A 19,784-nucleotide genomic window follows, 5' to 3' on the forward strand; every position below is an offset into this window, starting at 1 on the left:
TTCCTCCTTATCTTCTGTGCTAGATTATCTTTTGAACTTATCCACCTCTGGCCTCAAGTTTACATCGATTCTAGTCCATCTCAGTGCAATTGCTGCTTTCCATCAGCCTATTGAAGAGAAATCCCTCTCTGCTTATCCAGTGGTTTCCAGATTCATGAAAGGACTTTTCAATGTCAAACCTCCTCTCAAACTGCCTCCAGTAGTTTGGGATCTCAATGTTGTTCTTGCTCAATTGATGAAGCCTCCATTTGAACCAATGTCTATGGCTCATCTGAAGTATCTTGCTTGGAAAGTGGTGTTTCTCATTGCCCTCACATCTGCTCGAAAAGTTAGTGAGCTGCAAGCTTTAGTTGCTAATCCACCTTTCACTGTGTTCCATCATGACAAGGTGGTCCTTCGTACTCATCCTAAATTCCTACCTAAAGTGGTTTCAGAATTTCATCTCAACCAATCCATTGTTCTTCCAGTGTTCTTTCCAAAGCCTCATTCTCACCCTGGAGAATCAGCTCCTCATACTCTGGACTGTAAACGTGCTTTGGCCTTCTATTTGGAATGCACCAAACCACACAGAACTGCTTCTCAACTTTTTGTCTCCTTCGATCTAAACAAGTTGGGACATCCAATCTCTAAGCGTACCATCTCCAACTGGATGGCTGCTTGTATCTCTTTCTGCTATGCCCAGGCTGGATTACAACTACAGAGTTGTAATCCAGCCTGGGCATAGCAGCTTCAGTAACTTTCCTCAGATCTACACCTATTGAGGAAATTTGCAAAGCTGCTACTTGGTCCTCGGTTCATACTTTCACTTCTCACTATTGTCTGGATGTTTTCTTCAGACGGGATGGCTATTTTGGCCAGAGAGTATTACAAATTTATTCTCCTAAGTTGCCAACGCTCCCACCAAACCATTCTGGTTAGCTTGGAGGTCACCCATATGTGAGAATAGGCTGCCTGCTTGTCCTGGGATAAAGCACAGTTTCTTACCGTAACAGTTGTTATCCAGGGACATCGGGCAGCTATTCTCACAACCCACCCACCTCCCCCGGTTGGCTTCTCTGCTAGCTATCTGAACTGAGGAGACTCGCTCTGCGCTGGGCAGGAAGGCACTTGCACATGCACAGTGCGGCTGTCTTGAAACTTCTGAGTTTCTACAAGCAAGTCTGCTTGCGAGGCTTCCGCATCCGGGCTCTGCCGATGACGTCACCCATATGTGAGAATAGCTGCCTGCTGTCCCTGGATAACAACTGTTACGGTAAGTAACTGTGCTTTCCGTTCCTGCTGTCCCAGCAAAATTGGAATCTCGATATAAAATGATCCACTATAAGGGATTTGAAAAGTCTCAACTATCCCTTCAAAATTCCTTCTCATTGAGTCTTCTTTGAAAAGAACCAATCCGGCCAAGGTTTATGCCATAGTCCCACCTGGCCGAGAGGGAAGGACCATGGACAAGTTTGGCTGTCGGCTGTATCAAAATTCTATAGAATGTTAAACTACAACTTTGTCTTTACATTATATCTCAAATATTGGGTCAATATGCCCAATTTCTTCAAGTACATCCCAGAATATCTCCTGTCAGAGTTCCAGCATATGCATTCCACTCTTGGTCAACTTCGCATGCACATGGTCCAGGCTGCATATGACGCTTTTGAGATGTCCTCCAAGGTCACTTGTTTCTCGGTGGTGATGCGCCGTCTAGCCTGGCTCCGTATCATGGATATGAACCTGATTCTACAAGATCGCCTGTCCAACATACCATGCCAGGGCAATGAGTTGTTTGTTGACTCTATTGAGGCAGCTACAAAGCACTTATCTGAGCATGAGAAGTCATTTGCCTCCATCATCAGACCAAAGCCTTAAGGGTTATAGGCCTCCTCCATCGTACCAGAGGCATTATCCTCAGAAGGCAGCACCTTATTCAAGGCCGCCTCCTAAGAAACCACAGCAGCAACAACGGCAGTGTATACCTCAGACTCCTGCTCACCCAAGGCCTCTCAGTCTTTTTGACCATCTAACACAGCATAACCTCAATCATTCTGCTTCTGTCATCTCTTTTTCCCATAGGGGGTCGTCTCCATCATTTGAGGAGAGACTGGAAGCCCTGAATATGTATACCCTAGAGGAAAGGAGAGACAGGGGAGATATGATTCAGACATTCAAATACTTGAAGGGTATTAACGTAGAACAAAATATTTTCCAGAGAAAGGAAAATGGTAAAACCAGAGGACATAATTTGAGGTTGAGGGGTGGTAGATTCAGGGGCAATGTTAGGAAATTCTACTTTACAGAGAGGGTAGTGGATGCCTGGAATGCGCTCCCGAGAGAGGTGGTGGAGAGTAAAACTGTGACTGAGTTCAAAGAAGCGTGGGATGAACACAGAAGATTTAGAATCAGAAAATAATGTTAAATATTAAACTAGGCCAGTTACTGGGCAGACTTGCATGGTCTGTGTCTGTGTATGGCCGTTTGGTGGAGGATGGGCAGGGGAGGGCTTCAATGGCTGGGAGGGTGTAGATGGGCTGGAGTAAGTCTTAACAGAGATTTTGGCAGTTGGAACCCAAGCACAGTACCGGGTAAAGCTTTGGATTCTTGCCCAGAAATAGCTAAGAAGAAAAATTAAACAAAATAAAATAAAATAAAAAAATTTAAATTGAATCAGGTTGAGCAGACTGGATGGACCATTCGGGTCTTTATCTGCCGTCATCTACTATGTTACTATGTTACTATATTTCTGTCAAAGATAGGAACTCATTACATCCGACCTCTGGGTCCTCACAATCATCAGTGAAGGTTACTCTCTTCACTTCATCCAGGTTCTACCAGATTTTCCCCAAGAGAGTATCCTTCCAATCAGTCCCAGACCACCCTTCTTCAGGAAGCTCAAGCTCTGCTTCATCTCCGTGCCATCGAAGAGGTTCCTTTGAAACAGCAGAGCACGGGGTTTTACTCCCATTACTTCCTTGTCCCGAAGAAGACAGGAAGCCTATCCTGGATCTCAGAGCTCTCAACAAATTTCTTGTCAGAGAAAAAATTTTGGATGCTGTCTCTAGCATCCTTGTATCCCCTTCTCGATCACAATGATTGGTTATGCTCTCTGGATCTCAAAGAAACATGACGGCAGATAAAGACCAAATGGTCCATCTAGTCTGCCCATCTGCAGTAACCATTATCTCTTTCTCTCTCTCTGAGAGATCCCACGTGCCTATCCCAGGCCCTCTTGAATTCAGACACAGTCTCTGTCTCCACCACCTCTTCCGGGAGACTGTTCCACGCATCTACCACCCTTTCTGTAAAAAAGTATTTCCTTAGATTACTCTGGAACCTATCACCTCTTAACTTCATCCTATGCCCTCTCATTGCAGAGTTTCCTTTCAAATGAAAGAGACTCAATTTGTGCGCATTTACATTATGTAGGTATTTAAACATCTCTATCATATCTCCCCTCTCCCGTCTTTCCTCCAAAGTATATAGATTGAGATCTTTTAAATCTGTCCTCATACACCTCATTATGAAGACCAAGCACCATTTTAGTAGTCTTCCTCTGGACCGACTCCATCCTTTTTATATCTTTTTGAAGGTGCAGCCTCCAGAATTGTGCACAATATTCTAAATGTGGTCTCACCAAAGTCTTATACAAGGGCATCAATACCTCCTTTTTCCTACTGGCCATACCTCTTCCTATGCAACCTAGCATCCTTCTAGCTTTCGCCATCACCTTTTCAACCTTTTCAAGGTCATCACATACAATCACACCCAAGTCCCACTTTTCTGTCATGCATATAAGTTCTTCACCCCCTAAACTGTACCGTTCCCTCAAGTTTTTTCAGCACAAATGCATGACCTTGCATTTCTTAGCATTAAATTTTAGCTGCCAAATTTCAGACCATTGTTCAAGCTTTGCCAGGTCTTTTTTCATGTCATTCACACCATCTGGCGTATCTCGGTGCTTTGGAAGCTTCTCACCATTAAGACATATTTTGATGAAGCCTCTTTTCGTTTGTTGGTACAGTCCTCCATCTTAAGCGTTCTTGATTACTGTAATATTATATACTTAGGTGCTTATAAGAAAATTCTCAAAAAATTGAGAGTGGTCTAGAATACAGCTGTCCGCCTCATTTTTGGTTTAAAAAAAATGGGAGCATATTACTCCTTTTTATCAGAAACTCCATTGGCTGCCGATAGAGTCTAGAATTCTGTTCAAATTTTCATGCATTTGTTATAAATCAGTCTTTGGTATGTCACTAGGCTATCTTGTTCCTCACTTCTCTTTGAGCCACTCTAATAAGAGTACACACAGAGTGCATTTGTTCACATATCCTTCCATAAAATCCTGTCGTTACAAGAAGTTCCTTAAGAGAACCCTCTCGTTTCAGGCCACTAAATTGAATGTACGGCTTGGAAACATTATGTTAGAGGTTCCTTCTTTTTTTTTTTTGAAATTCTTTATTTAAACACTGTGGCCAAGCTTACAACATCATGGCATAACCAGAAAAGCAGTAATACAGTGTACAAGAAATGCAACACCCCTCCCCCCAAGAAAGAACCCCCAACTCCCTCCCCCACCCTAGCCCAGCCCTCCATCCCCCCCAAAGAACCAGCTAAATTGCCCATCCCCAAATAGCAGCATAATCCCCCCCCTATCAAAGGAAGCACAAGAAAAGGAGAAGGAAAGGGACACGAGCCAAAAGTAGAAAGGAATCCCCAATGTGATATTAATCCTTCGGTGAATCCAATACAGGATACTCAGAACTACCCTCCATCTCCAGGAACCTACCCCAGAGATCCTCAAACTGTCGCCTCTGGTGGGTGAGTAAAGCGGAGAGCCGAAATTTCTCACAAAACCCAGCCCAATTTCACACGCATCATCTCTACCGTGGGTATCGTGGGGCTCTTCCAATGAGAAGCCAGCACTAGCCTTGCAGCTGTAAAAGCCAGACGCGCCAACTTATCTTGCGTGTCCTCCACTTCCCCCGGGAGTACCCCCAACAAAGCAGTTTCCGCTCTATATGTCAAGTGACATTGCAGAAGTTGCCCCACATAGTTGAACACCTGAGTCCAATAGCCCAAAATGTGAGGGCACTCCCATCACATATGAAAGAACGTACCCCGCAGACCACACCCTCTCCAGGACTCCCCCGCACATGAGGTATACATCTTGTTAAGCACCACAGGAGTAACATACCAACGCACAAGTAGCTTAAGAGCATTTTCCACCAACTGCGGAGCCACCGCCACATGGTGTATTCGCAATGCAATTTGTTCCCATTCCTCCATCGTATAGGTGAGCCCCAAATCCGTCTCCCATGCCCGCATATAAGAAGTCTTCTGATCAGGGTCGGCGTGCAATAACCGATATAACAGCGAGATGCAGCCCCGACGCACCGGGTCCCCCAACATCAACTCAAACCTCGAGCGCCTAAAAGCGGTAAGGTCCCCCGCTTTAGCACGCATAACGTAGTCCTTCACCTGTAAGAAGGGGAATAAATCACGCTGCTCCAGGTGAAAAGAAGCTCGGACCTCAGGAAACCCTTTGATGTGCTCCCCCTCCAACAACTGGCCAAAACACCTCAGCCCGCCTCGCTCCCACCTGTGAAAGACACCCCCCTCCCTACCCGGAAGGAAATCCTCCGCATACCGGATAGGCAGAAAATGTAGACCCCTCACCTTACCCACCAATTTCCGAATAGCCCCCAACCACACCCGTAGCGTCCATCTTATAAAGGGATTAGAAATGGTAGCGAGCTCCTTCTCCCGTAAGCCCACCCACGGTAAATAAGACAAAGCAGTTATGCCCCTGGGACCCCCCAGAAGACCCTGTTCCGCCTGAACCCACAATTTGGCCGGAGTCGCATGCCAATCCACAACCGCCCGAAGCTGCGCAGCCCGATAGTATATTTCCAAATTGGGTATCCCCAAGCCCCCCTCCTCCTTGAATTTGAACATGGCAAATCTCGCAACCCTGGGACGCCTACCCCCCCATATAAAGCGCAAAAGATTTCTATGCCAGTGAATAAAATACACTCTGGGAACTTCAACAGGAAGAACTTGAAAAAGATAAAGAAATCTGGGAAGGACCATCATACGCACCACCTCCATTCTGCCCATCCAGGAAAGGTACAAGGGATCCCATCTAGCAAGGTCCTGCCGCAAAGCCGCAACCAGAGGAAGATAATTAAGTCGGAACAGGGTAGTCCACTTCACCCCGAGCTGAATCCCCAGATATCTAACAGGACCCGTCACCCAACGAAAGGGGACCCGGCATTGCAGTTCCAGAGCCACTTCATCTGGTACCGAAATGTTCAATATCTCTGTTTTAGACAAATTAGCCTTAAAGCCTGAGATCCGCCCATAATCCCGCATCAGATCTCGCAAAGCCAGAAGCGACCGCTCTGAGCCCTCCACTATGGCCAAAATATCATAGAAACATAGAAACATAGAAATAGACGGCAGATAAGGGCCAAGGCCCATCCAGTCTGCCCACCCTAATGTCCCTCCCCTACCATTGCCCTGTGAATAGATCCCTCCTCTTCTTTTGCCCTGTGAATAGATCCCACGTGACGATCCCATCTGGCCTTAAAATCAGGCACGCTGCTGGCCTCGATCACATGTAGTGGAAGACTATTCCAGCGATCAACCACCCTTTCTGTGAAAAAGAATTTCCTGGTGTCAGCTCGTAGTTTCCCTCCCCTAATTTTCCACGGATGCCCTCTTGTTGTCGTGGGACCCTTGAAGAGGAAGATATCTTCCTCCGTCTCTATGCGGCCCGAGAGATACTTGAACGTCTCGATCATGTCCCCCCTCTCTCTGCGCTCCTCGAGTGAGTATAGCTGCAATTTGTTTAACCGTTCCTCGTATGGGAGATCCTTGAGTCCTGAGACCATCCGAGTGGCCATTCTCTGAACCGACTCCAGTCTCAGCACATCCTTACGATAATGCGGTCTCCAGAATTGCACACAGTATTCCAGGTGGGGCCTCACCATGGATCTATACAATGGCATAATGACTTCCGGCTTTCGGCTGACGAAGCCTCTGCGTATGCAACCCATGACTTGTCTTGCTTTGGATGAAGCTTGCTCCACTTGATTGGCAGCCTTCATGTCCTCACTGACGATCACCCCTAGGTCACGTTCTGCTTCAGTTCTTGTAAGGATCTCGCCATTTAGGGTGTAAGTCTTGCATGGATTTTGACTGCCTAGGTGCATAACTTTGCATTTTTTGGCATTGAAGCTGAGTTGCCAGGACCTAGACCAGCGCTCCAGTAGGAGTAGGTCGTGCATCATGTTGTCGGGCATTGAAACATCATCTATTGTGCATTTGCCCACTACATTACTTAGTTTGGCGTCATCGGCGAATAATGTTATTTTACCCCTAAGCCCTTCTGCCAAGTCCCTTATAAAGATGTTGAATAGGATTGGGCCCAAGACCGAGCCCTGTGGCACTCCACTGATCACCTCCGTCATTTTAGAGGGTGTGCCGTTCACCACCACCCTTTGAAGCCTACCTCCAAGCCAGTTCCCAACCCATTTCGTCAATGTGTCACCTAATCCTATAGAACTCATCTTGTTCAGCAACCTGCGGTGTGGTACGCTATCAAATGCTTTGCTAAAGTCCAGGTACACGATGTCCAGGGACTCCCCAATATCTAGCTTCCCCGTCACCCAGTCAAAGAAGCTGATCAAGTTGGATTGGCACGATCTCCCTTTTGTAAATCCATGTTGACGGGGATCCCGTAGATTCTCCTCATCTAGGATCTTATCCAATTGGTGTTTTATCAGAGTTTCCATTAGTTTGCATACTATCGATGTTAGACTTACTGGTCTGTAGTTTGCTGTCTCCATCTTGGAGCCTTTCTTGTGGAGTGGAATGACGTTAGCCGTCCTCCAGTCCGACGGAACGCTGCCTTTGCTAAGGGAGAAGTTGAAGAGCTTGGACAGTGGCTCCGCCAGGACATCACACAGCTCCCTTAGCACCCTGGGGTGTAGGTTGTCAGGCCCCATTGCCTTGTTAACCTTGAGCCTTGATAGCTCACTGTAGACACTGCTTGGCGTAAACTCGAAGCTACTGAACGGATCAACTGAGTCAACCCTTGTCTGTAGCTGAGGGCCAAGCCCCGGCGCTTCTCGGGTGAAGACTGAGCTGAAGTATTCATTTAATAGTTGGGCTTTTTCCGAATCCTTTTCCACATAGTCTCCGTCTGGTTTCCTAAGACGTACAATCCCGCTTGAGTTTTTGCTTCGGTCACTGATATACCTAAAGAAGGATTTATCTCCCTTCTTGATGTTTTTTGCCAGAGACTCCTCCATGAGAAACTTAGCCTCCCTGACTGCCGTTTTGACGGCTTTTGATTTGGTCAAGTAGTCTGCTCTAGAGACCTGTTTCCCTGATTGTTTGTAAGAGATGAATGCTTTTTTCTTCTCCTTGATAAGGGCCGAAATCTCTGTAGTGAACCACTTCGGCTTATTGTTCCTTCGTTGTTTACTTACTAATTTAACATAGCGGTTTGTCGCTTCCTGTATGGTGGTTTTCAAAGTTGACCACATTTCTTCCACGCTATCTGTTTCTGCTTGTTCTTGTAGCGCCTGGTGAACGAAGTCTCCCATTTCTTTGAAGTTTGTGTCCTTGAATTTGAGGATCTTGGTCAGTGTGGTAGATTTAGTGAAACCTTTCCTAAGATTGAACCATACCATGTTGTGGTCACTGGAGGCCAATGTGTCGCCCACCGAGACCTCTGTGACACTTTCTCCATTGGTAAGTAATAGGTCCAGTATTGCCTGATCCCTTGTTGGGTCCAACACCAGTTGCTTGAGACCAGCTCCCTTCAGAGCATTTAATAGCCTCCTGCTGCTGCCGGAAGCAGAGGTAAGTTTATCCCAATCCACATCAGGCATGTTGAAGTCACCTAACACTACTGTGTCCCCACGCAAGGTGATATTTTCTATATCACTGATTATTTCCATATCCAGGTCATCATGTTGTCTTGGGGGTCTGTAAATTACGCCAAGATACAAGCATTTGTCCTTCCCTCTGGCCAAATTAACCCAAAGGGATTCCCCAGTGTACTGGACATCTGCGATTCTTGTGACCATAATGTCATCTTTAGTATATAATGCTACACCTCCCCCTATTCTGCCCTCCCTGTCCCGGCGAAGCAAGTTGTAACCTGGTAAGACCATGTCCCACCTGTGGGAGTCTGTGAGCCAGGTCTCAGATATTGCCACCACATCCAGGTCGGCATTCCTTATTTCCGTTTCTAATTCCAGGATCTTGTTTCCCAAACTGTGTGCGTTGACGTACATAGCCCTCCACGTTGTATTTTTATTACGACTCAGTGGGGGTGTTCCTGCTTGAGCTACTTGAACACCTTTAGCATTGTTTTTATTCTCCCTAGACTCATAACTACAATGTGTACTCCTCTTGGACCCAGAATTACAATGTGTGCTCCCTCTAGACCCAAAATTACAATGTGACCCATAATTGTCATATGAACATACCCCCGATTCGAAAGTTTTCGTACTCGTCCCTGACCCAGAATTATGGTCACTACTTTCTTCAGCCCCAAAAAAGTATTGGCAGTTTAGTTCGCCAGGTATGTTGTATGTGCCTGTACCCTCCCCCGACTTACCTAGTTTAAAGCCCTGTGAAGTAGGCGGGCTAGACGGTGTCCAAGGACATTCTTTCCTCTTCCGGTCAGGTGTAGCCCGTCGTGTCCCTGTAGTCCTTGCAAAGCTTCTCCATGGTGTAGAAACCCGAAGTTCATCTCCTTGCACCATCCTCGCAGCCAGTCGTTCGCCTTCTGTATTCGATCCTCTCTGGCTCTGCCCTTGCCCCTCACTGGGAGAATCGAGGAGAAGACTACCTGCGCATCCATCCTCCTCAGCTTCTCCCCCAGGGCTTTGAAGTCCTCAGATATGCTGTCCGGGGTGCTCCTGGCGGTGTCGTTGGTTCCAACGTGGATTAGAATCATGGGGAAAATCATCTGCAAAAAGGGACAATTTATGCTCAACCCCCTGCACCTGTACCCCCTTCACATGCCGAGAAAGACGGATGCGTTGTGCCAAAGACTCGATCACTAAAGCAAACAACAGGGGAGAGAGCGGGCACCCCTGTCTCGTCCCTCTATGAAGCTCAAAGGGCTTGGAATAAACCCCATTAACCTTGACACAAGCCATCGGGGTATGGTAAAGAGTAAGAATCCAGGAAATAAATCGCGACCCGAATCCCATCTGGCGCAGGACAGCCTCCATAAACGTCCAATCCACCCGATCGAACGCCTTTTCGTTATCCACCGCTACCGCCACCCAAGAGGACCCCGATCTTCGAGCCTCCCACACCAAATTTAGCACCCGCCTAATACCATCAGCCGCCTGACGCCCCCCAATGAACCCCAGTTGATCCGGGTGAATCAGTTCCGGCATATGGGTCGCCATCCTATCTGCCAAAATACGGGCCAAGATTTTGGTATCAATACCTAACAAAGAGATAGGGCGATAACTCCCACACAGAGTCGCATCTTTCCCCGGTTTAGGGAGTATCGTAATCCCTGCCAATCGCATATAAAAAGGCAAGCGCTCCCCCTCTTTCAGAGAATTGAATAATCTAGCTAATAAAGGTGCTACCAAGGGAGAAAGCTTCTTGTAAAACAGCCCCGTAAACCCATCTAACCCAGGGGATTTTCCCGGCTTCAAATGTCGAATAACGCGCAATACCTCCTCCACGGTAATATCCCCCTCCAGCCCCAGAGCATCAGAGCTAGACAAAGTAGGCAACCCTAAATCACGTAAATAAGTTTGGCTCTCAACCACAGAGCCCTCAAGCTCCGGAGTATAGAGCTCCTGATAAAACTCCCTAAACCGCCGTTGTATCCCTACATCGTCAGTAATTACCGTGCCATCGCGATCCTTAATAGCCAAGATATTACCCCTAGATTGTTGCAATTTGACCCTGTGAGCCAAGAATTTACTGGCCCGATTCCCCGATTCAAAAAAATTAAGCCTCAACTTCTCAAGATTAAATTTAATCGCCGCATCTTCCAACTGCCCAAGAGCCATTCGGGTTTCCTGAAGCCGAAGCCTCAGCTGCGGGCCCCCTTGTCCCCTCTTATGTTGATCCACCAACGTGCGAAGCGTTTCCCGTAGCTGCAATTCTTCCTGCTGTCGGGTCTTTTTCTTATTAGCTGCTATAGAGATCAACTCACCCCTTAACACCACCTTTAGACTTTCCCATATCGTCATGGGGGAGAACTGATCCACGCTATTAAACTCTAGGAAATCATAAATCCCCTTCTCCAACTTTTGCACTATCTTCGGATCCCCCAACAGGGTATCATTTAGCTTCCAATATGTATCCCCCCCCCGAGGTCCTCCCCAACTCAGATCCATCCATATCGGAGCATGGTCAGACCATCCAATGGTATCAATTTTGGTGTCTAGCAATTTTCCCCCCCAACCCTTTATCAACACAGATCAAATCAATGCGAGTGTATACCTCATGTACGGGAGAATAGAAAGTGTAGTCCCTACCCATCCAATGTTGCACCCGCCACCCATCCTCCACATTAAGGACTTCCAGAAACCTCTTCATACATTTCCTATCACTTTTAAGTCTATTGCCCCCCTTGCCCGTAGAATCCCATTCAGGGTTAAGGACCAAATTAAAATCCCCACCCACCACCAAGTGCCCTACCTTAACCGATAAAATTTTGGACAGGAGAATGTCAAAGAATTGGCCCTGTTGAGAGTTAGGTGCATACAGATTAACCAATGTTACCTGAATTCCATCAACAGTCCCAGTCCAGATAAGCCACCTCCCCCCCTCATCCCTCCATTCCCGATCCGGTACCACCTTCAACTTGTGAGAAAACAGAATCCCCACCCCAGCCTTTTTCCGCTCCAACCTATTAGAAGCCCAAGCCCTCACGGGATAATCCCGGAACTGCACAAGTTTTTCCCCCGCTTTCACAAAATGAGTTTCTTGAACAAAACAAATATCAAAACATAGGCATTTAACTTCCTTCACTAACAATTGCCTCTTACGTGGCATATTAAGCCCCTTAACATTCAGACTGCCCACTCGTAAGACATTAGCCCCCCCCCATTCCAAACCATATAGAACACACTCAACACCAACTCCCCTCCCCCCTCTATCCCCCTCTGCCACCCATTCACCCCCCCTCCCAACCCCTCCACCCCCCCCAACTCCCACCCCACCCCCCTGTCTTCCCCACCCCCCTCCCCTCCAGTCCCACACTCCCTCTCTCCCCACTCCCTCCAAGACTTCAAGTGACCCCACCACCCCCTAATGTCACCAACAATGTACCTCCCCCCTTCAGCCAATCTTCCCCCATTCAAAATCCCCCCACCATCCATTCCCCAGACCCACAACCATACACTCCCCCGCACGCACCCAAAGTCATCATTGAGTCAGCGCCAAGGTCCATAACCCTTCCGTGTATAGACACCAACACGCTCAGCCAGCCTTTCAAGTGTCTGGAGAAGCTGCCGCTCTCTGTTCGGTCGTCTCCCCCTCAGGGCGTGAACTCTGCCTCCCTCTCCGCCTTTGTGGCACCGCTTTCCACTGATAACGCTCCAACTTCTGCGCCGATAACTTGCTCAAGACAGAATCTCCAGGGGTTACCAAGCACTGCCTGCAGCTCCGCCACCGTCGTCACTCTCTTGTGTACCCAATTAAAAGTCGCCAACAAACCGAATGGAAAGAGCCAGCGGTAGCGCAAGTTGTTCTTCTTCAACACCTCCAACAGCGGCCGGAACTCTCTCCGCTTCTGCAAAGTGATGGACGATAGATCCTGAAATATCTCCACCTTCAGATTCTTCCAGGAAATAACACCCAAGTCTCTGGCTTTCTTCACCAGACGGTCTTTATCCGGAAAGTGATGGATGCAAGCAATAATATCTCTCAGGTAGTCCCCATTCTTGGGACCCAGCGTGCAGTGGGTCCTATCTACTTTCAGGCCCCCAGTAGTAGCAGCAGAGTCCCCCACATCATCCAGCAGAAACCGGCAGAGCTCCTGCACCACAGCCGTGGCGTCCCCATATTCCGCCGTATCCGGAACACCCCGGATTCGCACATTGTTTCGCCGCGACCTATTCTCCAGGTCTTCCACTTGTGCACAACAGTCCAAAAGATCTTTTTGCACCGTCTTCATCTGGGTAGTAATGCTTTGCACAGTTTCTTCCTGCTCCCCAAGGCGCTTCTCTGTGTCCTCCAACCGGCCCAGCAGATCCGCAAAATCCTGCCGGATCTCCTTCACCGCCTCCTTGATTTTTCCCTTCACAGCCGCCACCTCATCTTTTATTTCAGTCGCCCACAGTTGTAAATCGGCTTTAGTAACAGCCGCCGCTGCACCAGCACGCCTCAGCCTCGGGGAAGCACCGCGTTCTGATTCCTCCTCCGACGCGCTGTCTCCCGACTCGCGCGTGGACACGCTGGAGGTCCCACACACATGGCGGAGGCCGCCCTTCTCACCCCCGCGGTCCAGCGCCCTACCGGCTTCAGTTTTTTTCCGCGACGGCATCCCACAGCAGTAAGAGGCAGCGCGCACTCCCGGCTTCTTACTCGCACTCAACACTGGGCTGCCCGCAGCGGGGAAAGGTTTGCTTAATGCAGCGGAGAGTCAGAGCAAATTCCCTAACCCTCCATCTTGGTCGGTGACATCACCGGAAGCCGTTCCTTCTTATGCTGATTTTAGAAAACCGCTAAAGACACAACTATTTGATAGGTTGGTATCTTAATGCAATCTGTTTTAACTTTTAATGAGTTCTTTTTCATTCAACTTGTTGTATTTCATCTGCATTGTATGTATCAATTTTATTTGTTGTGAACTGCCTAGAACCTTTTTGATATGGCGGTCTATAAGAATAAAATTATTATTATTATTATTATTATTACTCTATTGCAGATTTTGGTATTATCCACAAAGAGGCAAATCTTATCTGACAACCCTTCAGTAATATTGTTTATAAAATTGTTAAAAAGAACAGGCCCAAGAACAGAACCTTGATGAGGCACACCACTGATAACATCCCTTTCCTCTGAGCGATCTCCATTGATCACTACCCTCTGTTGCCTTCCATTCAACCAGTTCTTGACCCAGCCCATCACTTTGGGACCCATCCCGAGGGCAATTTATTTATTAGATGTCTTTGTGGAACACTGTCAAAGACTTTGTAAAATCTAAATACACCACATCTAGCGCACATCCTCTATCCAATTCTCTGGTCACCCAGTCAAAGAAATTGATCAGATTTGTCTGACAAGATTGACCTCTAGTGAATTCATGTTGCCTCTGGTCCTATAATCTACAGGATTCCAGAAACTTCACCATTCTCTATTTTAAAAGTGTTTCTATTAATTTGCTTACCACAAAAGTCAGACTTAAGAACATAAGCAGTGCCTCCGCCGGGTCAGACCACAGGTCCATTTCCCCCATAGCATTCCGCCACCGCGGCGGCCCAACAGGTCATGACCTATCTGAATCACCAGAAGGGGCCCCCTTGCCCCCTAGGTTTCTCATCGAAGTCCTATCTTCCCATCAAAGTCCTAACCCTCCGGCCTTGCACCTGCACGACCTGGTGAGCTGTCTATACTTATGCAACACCCCAGCACCTCCCTCAGTACCCCACGATCCCCTTGTCCCTCAGGAATCCGTCCAATCCCTGTTTGAATCCCTGTACTGTACTCTGCCGGATCACTTCCTCCGGGAGCGCATTCCATGTGTCCACGACCCTTTGGGTGAAGAAAAACTTCCTTGCATTTGATTTGAACCTATCCCCCTTCAGTTTCTCTGAGTGCCCCCTCGTACCTGTCGTCCCTTTTAGTCTGAAGAACCTGTCCCTGTCCACCCTCTCTATGCCCCTAAGTATTTTGAAGGTCTCTATCATATCCCCCCTGAGCCTCCTCTTTTCCAGAGAGAAGAGCCCCAGCTTATCCAGCCTCTCGGCGTATGGGCAGTTTTCCAGCCCTCTTACCAGTTTCGTTGCTCTCCTTTGGACTCTCTCAAGTACCGCCATGTCCTTCTTGAGGTGCGGCGACCAATATTGAACGCAGTATTCCAGATGTGGGTGCACCATCGCTCGATACAGCGGCATGATGACTTCCCGCGTCCTGGTTGTTATGCCCCTCTTGATGATGCCCAGCATCCTGTTGGCTTTCTTCGAGGCTGCTGCACAATGTGCGGATGGTTTCATGGATGGATCCACTAGCACACCCAAGTTTCTCTCAAGTCCGGTGTCTCCCAGCAATCCCCCCCCCCCATTTTATACTCGAACAATGGGTTCTTTTTCCCTATGTGCATGACCTTGCATTTATCTACGTTAAAGCACATTTGCCTGTAATTCTCTGCTTCTTCCTTACTTCCACTTTTGTGGAGAGGGACCACATCCGCCCTTCGCCAGTCCTCAGGTACCACTCCTGACTCTAGAGACTTGTTGAAAAGGTCAGTCAGTGGAGCTACCAGAACGTCCCTAAGTTCCTTCAGCACCTTAGGATGTACACCATCTGGTCCCGTCACTTTGTCTACATTTAGTTTAGCTAGCTCCTCAAGAACACAACCCTCTGAAAATCGATCAGGGTCTATTACTCCTTCATCCCTATTAACGTTTGTCTTCTGCGGTACCGCTCCCGGAGTTTCAGCTGTGAACATAGAACAGAAATATTTGTTAAGCAATGTGGCCTTGATCAACTTCTACATATTCCTCCCCTTCATCTTTGAGTCTCACAATGCCACAGGATACTGGGTTAGATGGACCACTGATCTGACTCAATACGGCTATTCTTATATAAACATTTGACCATTATAATTTTTATAGATTCTTTTCCATGTTGTCCATTCTTTGTGGATGAGGCTAAGATTTACAAAAAAGACATACTTTTCCTTCTATCTTTCAGCAATATCGCTCACAAATACGAGTGTTGAATAGAATCAGTCCCAGTACCGATCACTACAGCATTACTAGATATACGCAGCACTATACACATTATATGCAGGTACTTTATCTATCCCTAGTGGGTTCACAATCTATGATATTTGTATCTGGGGCAATGGAGGGTTAGGTGACAAGGAGCTGCAGCAAGAATTGAACCCAATTCACCAGGATCAAAGTATACTGCACTAGCCATCAGGCTACTCCTCCTCCATTTCATTACTTATATTTCTATCCTCTGTGTAGATTCCACCTTCTACTAACCGTCTGCCATCCTTCAGTCAACCAGTTCATCATGTTATGTCCTAACATATACTGTATATTATGTATATTGGTAATAGATCTCTAGTATGTATCGAGTTAGGATAAAAACTTGTTATGTAACTATGGTAAATTGTAACCTATTAATTGCATATTATGTATGTTAACCTATAACCCGTTCTGAGCTCTTTGGGGAAAACGGAATAGAAAATGAATTAAATAAATTATCAAATAAGGCTCTGTATTCTGGGAAATGTTAGTCCTAATATCCTTAGTTTGTTTTCTGTAGGTCCTATCAAAGGAGCCTGGAAGAGCTGGGCCTAGGAGTTTCATTCCCAGAAGCCAGCATCCCCTCCATTCTTGTGCATTCGGTGCCCCTGTGTTTTGTTGAGAGAGAGGCCAATGAAGCTCGCCGGAGAAGGCCAGCAGTGACTCAAAGCATTGTAGAGGTGTGTAGCAGAATACCCTAGAGCAGGGTTTTTCAGGATACCTACAATGAATATGCATGAGAGAGATATACATGCAATGGAGGCAGGGCAATCTAATTTATCTCATGCATACTCATGAATTTCTTGAAAACCAGACTGGCTGAGTGGTGACTTTTTGCCCTCTTCCGGAGGCTGTTATAGGGGAAAACACCTTCCAGGAATTCAAGACAAAGTTAGACAAGTTCCTGCTGAACCAGAATGTTCGTATGTAAGGCTAGTCTCAGTTAGGGCACTGGTCTTTGACCTAAGGCCCGCTGCAGGAGCAGACTACTGGGCACGATGGACCATTGGTCTGACCCAGCAGCGGCAATTCTTATGTTCACATTTTTAATACTATGTTTTATGCATTTGCCTGTCAAATCTTATCTCTAGGAGACATCAGAATTTTTATTTAACAAATGTTCCTCTTTCCCCTCCTAGGAGTTCATCCGGGAACAAGTTGAGGTGAGCTCAATCTTGCAAAATGGGGTTGAAGGGAACCTTTGTCTTGATATTCTCAGACTCATCACCTTCTGTTCCTTTGCTGCTTTTAGCTGCTGCAGACTGCAGGCGGAGCACGTGGAAGCTTTCCCCCAACTGTCCTGAAGGTTCTGGCATCTCAGGCATGCCATGGTAAGCCAGCTATGCTGGAGATCCACTCAGAACTCTTTTTACTGCATTCTACAGATAAATGGAGGCTTCTGCCTGCCATGGAGGACAAGAGGTACTTTGCTGCTGCATACTCCGTTGTACTTGCTCTCCCTGTGAGTTCTCATGGACACTTAAAGTTAATCACACACAGAGAAAGGAGATGGCCCTGAGTATTCTGACAAATAACTGTATCTTGGAGCTTATGGGGCATTTGCAACCATTTTGGTGCATGGTCAGTATCTTTATCTCTGATCATTATCCTCTTTTCCTCAGGAGCCATTAAGTTTAATAACAGTCTGAGTGCTGAGGAGAGCTGCAGTCTTATTGAAGCTCTGTCAAGATGCCAATTACCATTCCAGTGTGCACATGGGAGACCCTCTATGCTGCCCCTTGCAGACACAGATCATCTGCAGCTTAACACCCAGGTACTAAGACCAAGGCTTGCTCAGTTATGAGTGGGTAAGGGGAGAGGAAGGTTGTTATCCTGGTTGTTCTTATTTTAGGGGGGGGGGGGGCGCATGCTGGAGGATGCTCTGAAGCTTCAGGAGGAGCAAACTTGTAAGCCCCACTGAATTGCCTTGTGATATGAGTAGACAATACGGTGAAACCTTCTGCTCAATGTGCGGCGATGGTAAAAAAATCAAACAGGATGCTGGGAATTATTAAAAAAGGGATGGTTAACAAGACTAAGAATGTTATAATGCCCCTGTATTGCTCCATGGTGTGACCTCACCTGGAGTATTGTGTTCAATTCTGGTCTCCTTATTTCAAGAAAGATATAGTGGCACTAGAAAAGGTTCAAAGAAGAGTGATCAAGATGGTAAAGGGGATGGAACTCCTCTTGTATGAGGAAAGACTAAAACAGTAAGGGCTCTTCAGCTTGGAAAAGAAACGGCTGAGAGGAGATATGATTGAAGTCTACAAAATCGTGAGTGGAGTAGAAAGGGTACAAGTAGATCAATTTTTCACTCCATCAAAAATTACAAGGACTAGGGGACACTCAATGAAGTTACTGGGAAATACTTTTAAAACCAATTGGAGGAAATTGTTTTTCACTCAGAGAATAGTTAAGCTCTGGAATGCATTGCCAGAGGATGTGGTAAGAGTGGATAGCGTAGCTAGTTTTAAGAAAAGTTTGGACAAGTTCCTGGAGGAAAAGTCCATAGTCTGTTATTGACAGAGTGAAAAATCGATCCACTTGTGCCCATTCTACTCCACTCAGAATTTTATAGACTTCAATCATATCTTCCCTCAGCCGTCTCTTTTCCAAGCTGAAGAGCCCTAACCTTTTTAATCTTTCCTCATAGGAGAGGAGTTCCATCCCTATTATCATCTTGGTTGCTTTTCTTTGAACCTTTTCTAGTGCCACTATATCTTTCTTGAGATAAGGAGACCAGAATTGAACACAGTACTCCAGGTGAGGTCACACCATGGAACGATACATGGGCATTATAACATTCTTAGTCTTGTTAACCATCCCTTTTTTAAATAATTCCTAGCAAGGAGGGAACTAGACAACTAGCAAATAACGTCAGAAGAGCGATAGAGCAAGCTTTAAACTAAGTAGAAGGGGAAAGCCGACAGTCGACCTGGTATCTACGGTTCGGGAAACAGTATCCAGAGAGGGTACTGAGAGGGAAGATTGCGGGGAAGACACAAGTGGCAAGCAACAGACTGTGAACAAACAAGGGAGCCATATGAAGCGAGAGGGGGACAGGATGAACATACTACAAGGGGAAGTCAAAATAGGACTGGATGATGCGAAGGAACAAGAGGAGGACAATAGGAACACGCCACAAGGGGAAGGCAATAGGAATCTACCACAAAGAGAAGACAAAAGAGACAATACTCAGGAGTTGGCAGATCAGGAAGGGGACAGAATGAAGAATGAAATGCAAGGGAAAATAGCGAGGAAGGGAAAATGCCAGGACTTGAACGGCATGTATACTAATGCAAGGAGCCTAAAGAACAAAATGGGGGAACTAGAAGTTATGGCCAATAATGAGAGACTAGACATCATAGGGATCACAGAAACATGGTGGAACGAGGAAAACAAATGGGACATAGTACTGCCAGGATACAAACTCTACCAAAAAGACAGGACTTACCAGAAAGGAGGAGGAATAGCACTATACATAAGGGACACCATTCACTCAACCACTGTGGACACAGCAGCGACAAATGCCCAACTGGAGTCATTGTGGGTCAAAGTACCAGGAAGCAACGGATCCGAGATAAAGATAGGACTGTTCTACCGTCCACCTGGGCAAACTGAAGCTAAGGATACAGAAATGGTAGCCGAGCTGAGAAGGGAATGCAAGAACCCAAACACCATAGTTATAGGAGATTTCAACTATCCTGGGATAGACTGGTGTCTTGGAAATTCAAAATGTGCAAGGGAAACGGAGTTCCTGGAAGCTGTTCAGGACTGCTTCATGGAACAACTTGTCGAGGCACCAACGAGAGGATC

General features: G+C 46.8%; 1 protein-coding gene across 4 annotated transcripts in view; it reads left to right on the forward strand.

Annotated features, from left to right (window-relative positions):
• The window catches only part of MLH3 (mutL homolog 3), a 182,821-nt gene that overhangs the window by 125,745 nt on the left and 37,292 nt on the right, over positions 1–19,784 (forward strand). For all 4 annotated transcript variants that reach the window (XM_033952510.1, XM_033952512.1, XM_033952509.1 and 1 more), the window contains 4 exons: positions 16,486–16,645; positions 17,105–17,128; positions 17,218–17,296; positions 17,588–17,739. In XM_033952510.1, coding sequence (XP_033808401.1) covers positions 16,486–16,645; positions 17,105–17,128; positions 17,218–17,296; positions 17,588–17,739 — 415 coding nt within the window. The remainder of the gene's footprint in view (positions 1–16,485; positions 16,646–17,104; positions 17,129–17,217; positions 17,297–17,587; positions 17,740–19,784) is intronic.

The sequence above is a fragment of the Geotrypetes seraphini genome, chromosome 7, assembly GCF_902459505.1.
Source record: "Geotrypetes seraphini chromosome 7, aGeoSer1.1, whole genome shotgun sequence".
In the NCBI taxonomy this organism is placed as follows: Eukaryota; Metazoa; Chordata; class Amphibia; order Gymnophiona; family Dermophiidae; genus Geotrypetes; species Geotrypetes seraphini.